At 49.2% G+C, this 7,961-nt stretch overlaps 1 protein-coding gene across 1 annotated transcript; it reads right to left on the reverse strand.

The window, feature by feature from the left end:
- Positions 1 to 284: 284 nt before the first annotated feature.
- Positions 285 to 7,853, reverse strand: si:ch211-212k18.5 (sal-like protein 4). Its single transcript, XM_014030429.1, has 3 exons — positions 7,487 to 7,853; positions 2,750 to 6,030; positions 285 to 2,676 (listed from the first exon to the last, which is right to left on the reverse strand). The coding sequence occupies exons 1-3, from the start codon at positions 7,560 to 7,562 to the stop codon at positions 2,461 to 2,463; spliced, it is 3,573 nt and encodes a 1,190-aa protein (XP_013885883.1). The 5' UTR covers positions 7,563 to 7,853; the 3' UTR covers positions 285 to 2,460.
- Positions 7,854 to 7,961: the final 108 nt, after the last annotated feature.

Raw genomic sequence — 7,961 nt, forward strand, 5'->3', positions numbered from 1 at the left:
CACACACACACACACACACACACACACACACACTGGTGTTGAACTGAAACATATTAAAAGACACTGAGGGGCTTAAAGGACAGAGTTAGAGACAGCCAGCCCAGCTCCTCAGACAAAAGACCCCCCCCACCCCACACACACACACAGAGACACACACACCATCCCCATCCAGACGAGCAGAGAGGAACGAACAAGAGAAAACTAACCAGCAGAAGCCATGCAAGCAGAATGCTTAAACAGATAAATGAATTCACAGTCATGGAGCTTTAAGAAACAAACCAGTCTCCTCTTCACATTGTTTTATTTCTTTTTCTCTTTTTTTAACATCACATGGGAAGCGTGGGAACACATTCTGTCATCGCTACAAAAAAAAAGGAGGGTAGTGGGTGGGGGGTGGGAGTTACAAAGAGAAGGCAAAAGCAGACAAATGGTAAAAAAACTGAGCAGGAATCCAGTGAGTGCGTACGACTGGTGGAGGAGCAGACCACTCAAGTGCTGGAAGGGGAAAGAGGGGAAGGGGGCACCTTCAGAATCCACCCATCCACTTTCTTTTACAAGCTTTTTGCTTACTGCCTGGATTGAGAGAGAAGTGATATTTGTCTGCAGCAGTCGGGGGACAGGTCACAGGTCCATCACAGGGACACAGAGACAGACAACCCCTCACACCTGTTTAACCCAGCTGTGAAGGTGACAGCGCTAATCACCGCACCGTCAGCATCATCGATACAAATTTAAAACGTTTACATTTTGGTAGGAAGGGTTTTTTACAGCTGCGAGCACAGGATGGCTCACGGAAGTATAGTCGTAACAAAAAGAAAGTCTGCCGGACGATCAGGACATTCAATCATCTCTATTACCAAGTGATGCTCATTAACCCTCAGCTGCAGAAGAACACACAACAGATTCCACCGTGTCGTTATGTACTGAACAAAAACAAAACCCGATATTTAGGATGAAATTTATCAGCAAGGTGCTGCTGATCAAATACTGATCATTGCTAAAAAGGTAACCATAAGACTTAACAATATCTTATAATGAGCATAAAGTAGAGAGGTCGATCCATAATGCAACTAAAACTAGACAAGGCCTCCTGCAGCTGCCAAGCATGGAGGTGGAGGGATGATGGTTTGGGTTTGTTTTACAGCCACAGTTGGCCATAAAGTCCGCTGTGGACCAAAGTTTTTTTAGAGACTGAGAGTTCAAATCTGGACTAAACCAGGTCATAAACAAGACAAAGATCCYAAACACAGCCGCAAAGCTACAGGGTGAGTCAAAAGTCTCAGGACACCATGTGAGTCACATGTTTCAGGACACTCTTATTTCAAAAAGAAAAGGGAAAATGAACTATCTGAATAACCCAACAAGTAACTGGTGAGGAGGCCTGTGTTTTAGGTCAGTGGTTCCCAACGTTGGGGTCGTGACCCACTACAAAATAATAAGGTTAGTGTACTTAAAATGGACAAAAATAATGTAATAAATAATGTCACTGTGCTCTTGTTTATTTGACGTGAAAACAACGTTTATCAACCGACAACAACTGGGGGCAAAAAGCTGAAAACTTTGAGAATCACTGTTTTAGGCTATGTCTGGAACATGGTTTCCATCTTGGAGCACAATACAAGGGTGTCCTGTGACTTTTGATTCACMCTGTGCAACAGAATGGCTGAGAAAAAAAGAAAGAAARAAAAAACAGGAATCATGGTGTAATATGAGGATCTAAAGCTTTTCCATTTTAGCTTCATGCGGTCTGTTGTGTGTTTTTGTACACTCTTATGTTAGAATAGTTCAGAACTTGTTAAAGATCACATCATTTTTATTTTTTCTCAAAACAGAAAAGAATCGAAAGAGCACGACTTTAGTTTTTCTTATTTTTTAAAAAACGATTGTAATTCTGATCACTACAGATAAGAGGTGGTTCTGTTCGGTAGATGTTGGGGCAGCAGCAGTGCAACTCGACTCAGCACGTCAGCAAACGCGTTCAGCAGCATCGCAATGAAAATTAAAACAATAAAAAGGAATGACACTATTGCCAATAAAAAGGCAGCAAATGCAACCGCAGCACATACGTACAGTCGTTAGCCATTAATAACATGGCCAGTTTTGGTATGGAAACACTAAACACTCCTTTAAAAAAAATAAAAATCAGCTTATACTAGTTGCTCAACAATATACATGATGTGCTGGAAACATCAGCATAAAAGCGCAAAGAGTTCAATCTTATGACAACGCTGTGAAGTGGTAGATAAGGCCTCACTCTGGTCTTTGAAATACAAAAATAGACAGCAGAAATACTACATTCACAAATTTTCCTTAACAGTACTACAAAATACTCTATCTGCCTTGTACAAAAGCTAAATATCAATTAGAATTAAAGACTCTACAAACAAACAAACAAACAAACAAAAAACTCATCTCATTAAAAAAGTACATTCCCTTGTCAGGATCTATTAAAAACTGACTCTATGCAGTGTCGGTAGTTTCAGGCGTCACGTCAGAGTCAACACTGATTGGGGGAAGATCTGTGTCGTCACCTTTCTCGGGAATCGCCCCCGGCTTTTCCTCCTGCTGTCCGGAGTTCTTAATTGTCGACTGCGAGCTGTGAGTTTCGTCACTTTCATTGGTTTGAGCCTTGATGGGAGTGTTGGTCATGGCTCCCGGGTGAGTTTTCATGTGCCCCTGTTGATAGCACACAATAGATTAAAATCTTTAATAAAGCAAAAACATGAATAAGCGCATTTTGAACTCTTACTTTGAGTCCACTTCGGCTGGCGTATGCCTTCCCACAGTGGGAGCAGCTGTAGGGCTTGTCTGGGCGAGGTGGAGGTGGTGCCACGGAAGTCTCAGAGTCCTCAGAAGGTTTTTCTGGCAGGCTAAGACTCTCCTTCATCTGAGCATCCTTCTCCGGTTCTGGAGTCAACGCAGCTGAAGACTCTCTAGGTGCGGTGGTCTCGCTCTTCCCTTTGCTCTGGGGAGTGTCTCGTCCCCACGGTTCCTGCGGTCCGCTGCCAGAAGTCTCCTTCTCTGGGTCGGCAGCTCTGGGGCTAGGAGGAGAGGTGAGTGCAGATACAGGTTTCACAGCCAGGGGGGGTTTACTGGGACTGGTTTGGGGCTCATTTGTGGAACAGCTCTCGGTGTTGTTATCTGCGTCGGGCTTTGAGACGCAGAGAGAAAGAGGGGCTTCCTCAGCTTCAGAATCTACATTCTTTACAACAGAATAAGAGCTGGCTGTGGGTGCTTTGAACAAGCTGACGCTGCCCAGCTCAGTGTGAGCATCCTCCTCGGAGTGCATGGAGCTTTCGTCGGCTGGAGTGTTGTCTCGAAGACGCAAGAGGTTCTCCGCTTCCGCCGAGGGGGGATTACAGCTGAGGGGTGGACTAACGCTTTGAGCTGAGCCTTCAGATTCCTCCGCTTTCACATCTGCATCGTTGGCTTTGAGTTGCTTAAATGTGGACCCTGAGATGACGGTCTCTGCTGGTGGTTTGAACCCTGTTGTCAGGGCCAGAGGAAGGACCTGTGGCGGTTTATACTGAGAGTTGAAGGATTCGTTGGCGGCTTCGTCAAAGGCAGCGCTTTCGCTTTCTGCGGTGCCTTCGGGTGGCACCTCCTCATCCGGCGGTATCTGCCCTCCAAGGTGCAAGCGGATGTGGTGCTGAAGAACCAGCGCGTTGGTGAACTTCCGTGGGCAGAGAGGGCAAGAGTTCAGGGCACGGGCATTGGGTGGTCTCGAGCGATGCGTGGCCAAGTGGGCCCGGAGACTCCCCTTCGTGGAGAAGGAACGCCCACAGAGCTTACAAGGGAATGGACGCTCTCCTAAATGTGTTGCCTGGTGCAGACGGAGAGCTCTGGGGCAGCTGAGGACACGCAGACACACTCCACACTGATTAGCTGTTTGAGTAGTGGGYATGAACGAGGAAGAGCTGGTTGTTGTTGAACCTGAGACACCCTGGCCGGTCACTGCAGCACTGACACTGGGGCTCAGTCCCAGAGCWGCCAACATTTCCCTACGATAGGCACTGGAGGTGGTGGTCATGTCACGGGCATTTGGATCCCCGTTGACCTCCGCGTTGGTTTGCGATGAGGTGGAAGGTGAAGAGGCAGAGGAGGYGCCGCCCTGTGGCTGCTTTTCTAGCTTCTGCACCAGCCGCTGTAGCTTGGAGGTGTCTGAGGTTTGTGCAGAGGTGGTGGAAGAAGAGGAGGAGGTGGATGGTTTAGGGAAAGGCGGGAAGGGGAAGGGTAGCTGATGAGGCAGCGTGAGGTGGGAAGCAGATGGGTGGCCTGGCGGTCGGAGAAGCGCGAGGTGGTGCGGGGAGGCGCCTCCAGGAAAGAGAATCTTGGGCAGGTGGGCCAGCTGGGAGTACGGYGAGGTCGCATGGAGAGCAGAGTGAGGAGGAGTGTTTTCATCAAACCGCTGCTGCTTTGCTCCTTTAAACTGACCAGAGGAGGAGGATGGAGACGAAGAAGGCAGTGCAGAGCTGGACGTGCTAGCAGCCGCTGCAGCAGAGGCTCTGTTTAATTGTAACAGTGAATGGGCTGTAGACAACAGTGCCATGTCCACTGAGGGGGGCAGTGGTAGGGAGGAAGGTGAGGGTCGAGTCGATGCACCGGTCAGTAACCCTAAAGCCATGCTCTCTGTCATTCCGGGAACACTTCCCTTTACGCCGTGGTATGCCTCGTCCTCATCGGCTCTTCGTTTCCTCCTCCTCTGGATGGTCCCTGATGCCGATCCGCTCTGCGCTTGCTCTGACAGCGCCGGGGGCAGCAGGGACAGGGACAGCTCTGGGTTCTGCTCCCGGTGTCGCAGGAAGTGGGCTTTGAGGTTCCCTCTGGTGGTGAAGCGGCTCAAGCACACGGGACACTGGTAGGGCCTCTCACCCGTGTGCGATCTCAGGTGGATCTGGAGCGAGGAGTCGCTGCTCAGGACCTTCCCACAGAATCGGCAGACGTGCTGAGGGCGTCCCGACGAGGCAGCCGACGCGAGGGGCGAACCGGACTGAAGGTCCTGAGGATGGCTGGTCGTGGGAAGCGGGGGAGTTGGGAAACTGATGCCATTGCTGTGACCAAACGAAGACGTGTTGGAGGATTTCTCATGCAGGTAGCGCGGCGACAGGCCCAGCGACAGGGAGAGAGGGTGAAGAGAAGCAACAGATGAGCTGATGGTGGATGAAATAGCCGAGGAAGAGGAGGATAACAGTGGGCTAGAGGTTGAGGAGGATGTAGCTCTGCCCCCGCTAATAAGCGAAGTGCCTGATTTAGAGGCGGCTGGTTGGGGGAAGAGGGAAGACGGCAGTCCCGTCAGAAGTGATGAAGCTGTGGTTACCGGAGTGGCAGAGGAAGGGTGGGTTGGCGATGAAGAGGACGCTCCTGTGGACTTCTGATTGCCGTCTGTACCACCGGCCTGTGCAGCGGCAGCGTCYTGGCCAAAGACAGCCCCGCCGAGCCGGAGGACATGCCTACAGATCTCCTCTGTGATCTGCATCTGGTGGATCTGCCGCTGCTGCAGGACCCTCAGCTCTTCCAGGAGCACCGCCAGGGTTGGCGGGACCTGGATCTGCCCCTGCTCCCCCGATGAGGTGGAGGCCTGCTGCTGGCCAGGACTGGAGCTGTCCGGTTGAGGATGCTGAGAGGAGGAAGAAGAGGAGGAGGTAGTGGTGGTGGCAGAGCTGCCCATTGGCGGAGAGGTCATCGTGGAGTGGGAGCTGCCCTGATGGGGCAGGCTGCCGGTCCCAGAGGTTGGGTCCAACGGAGGAGGCGAATGAGTCTGGGAGGACAGCGACGGGTGGGGGAAGTCCGGGGAGAGGGAGGAGTGGGTGTTGGGGAGGGATGTGGTGAAGGGGGCGATGTGGCTCGGCCAGTGGGGCGGAGGCGAGCTCTCGCTGGGCAAAGAGGGCGCGTGGAGCCCTCCAGGAGACGGGCGAGGGGCCAGAGGCGGCTGGCAGTCCTGCAGAGGCGTGGGCGACGAGGAAGCGGACCCCGACGAGGTCACATCAGAACCCAGGGACGTGGATGGCGACTTTAAGCTCAGGTGGTCATCTGAGGATAGACAGGAAAGAAAAAGAGAAGCATGCGTTATAAAACCTGAAACCAATGTGTTTATTTACAGACAAAACAAATCCAGGCATGAAAACCTTCCGCCTCAGCGACAAAGCGGTGTTTTATTGACTCCAGTTATTGTTTACGAATTTTAGCCTGCAAACTCGTGCGCATACCAAAAGATAAAGTTACAGCTTCAAACAAAAATGCCTGCCTGGAAATGACCTCCAACAAGCAAATAAACAAGTGGAAGAAACTGCTAGTGCACTAGCCTTTGTCATGTCTTGTCTCAATCTGTGCTCTCTGGAGCAAAACTCTTCAAACATCTTGTACTCACAAAAAAAAAAAAAAAGCTTACAGACCACCTTGCTTCTATGGCAACACATTTTAGAGGACAATGRACATCAACAGGACAACCCGTAACCCCTCTTAACCCACCCCCTTCTAAAACCAGTAACGTCTTTCATCTCCTCGTTCACCCTTCCCCCCCTTACGTCACAGAAGAGGTCAGGGGTCAGGCCACGCCAAGGGTTCCTGGGTACTGTCCACACGCTCTGATTGGTCAACTACTCTGACCTCTGCCGCCCACAGGTCAAATTCTTTCAAAATCTTGAGCACAGAGTGAGAAAGAGTAAAAAAGAAAAGAAAAAGAAAAGGGAAGGGGGAGGGTAACAACAATGGAGACACAAACTAACTAGTCCCCTCCTGGAGAGGTATAGTGATGGAATGAAAGACTGTACCTTGGTGAAATTCCTTCTCAAAAACCTGTGAGAAACACACAACTCGCTCCAAAATATTCCACTTATATATATGTGATTTAACCTGCAGACTCTCATATCCTCATTAAAACCTGTTAGAGAAGTGAGAAAGTTTTTTTTCTTCCTCATCCATTTGAACTCCCCCCAACTGTGCAGGAGTATACAGTCAATGGAGAAGGAAAGAAAGAGAGGGAGGGGGTATTGTGAAGGTGAAAAATGGGGGGGAAAGAGGGGCACATAAGGAAGAGAAGTATGGATGAACTGCAAAAAAGTGGACAATAGATTGGGGGTTGGAAGATTAATCTTTACCAAAAACCCACTGCCTCCCCTCCCAACYTAACCAATGCACCTTATTGTTCACAATTAGAGTCATCATCAAAGACCTCCAGCAGTCAGCACTAAAGCAGCCTGTTGGTTTCCTAAAAGGATGGGCAGCTCATGAAAATGGCCTCAGATGTATAGATTCAGCACACAGGGAGGGAAAAAAGTTGAATGGAATCAAAAGCGCCTCATTTAGTGGAGTAAAAAGGATGAGATGGGTTTAATTTAAGTTCAACAACTTGTTAAAAATCTCTTTTTAAGATATGATCACAAGTTTAAATCTACTTTTTAAAACGTATGTTTTTTCAAAAAATGAGAACTGTAAACAAAGTTAAATGGGATGATTAAAAGGATGCTTTAAAAAGGTGTTTTCTCACCATGCGATGGCAGCTTTGGGCCCCCCGGATCTGCATTGACTAGTTGCTGGGGTCTCTTCTGTTTCCGGCGTGACATGATTCACGAGTCAGACAGAGAGGGGGGCATCAGTCGGTTGAATGGCACCAGGCACCGTCCTTCTTCCTTTTTTTTTCTTTTTCTTTTTTTTACTCACTTGAATGAGTTCCTGCGAGCATTTAAAAAGTTCAAATGTTCTTCCAGTTAAAGTATGAAATTTCAAACTAAGTGTTTCAAAGCAGCTTCATGGAACAAAGTTTAGAAGAAGAAGAAGGAAAAAAAAAAGGAGGTGGTGTTTGGAAATCCGCCTGGCAGCAGCACCGTGTCATATGGAGCTGCGGTGTGTGTGTGGCTGATTTCTAAAGTCCCTTAACACACACACACACACACACACACACCCTCAACACACACACACACACACACACACCACCCCCTGCTTCCCAACACACACACACATCC

Source organism: Austrofundulus limnaeus, unplaced genomic scaffold (assembly GCF_001266775.1).
Source record: "Austrofundulus limnaeus strain Quisiro unplaced genomic scaffold, Austrofundulus_limnaeus-1.0 Scaffold1058, whole genome shotgun sequence".
Lineage (NCBI taxonomy): Eukaryota > Metazoa > Chordata > Actinopteri > Cyprinodontiformes > Rivulidae > Austrofundulus > Austrofundulus limnaeus.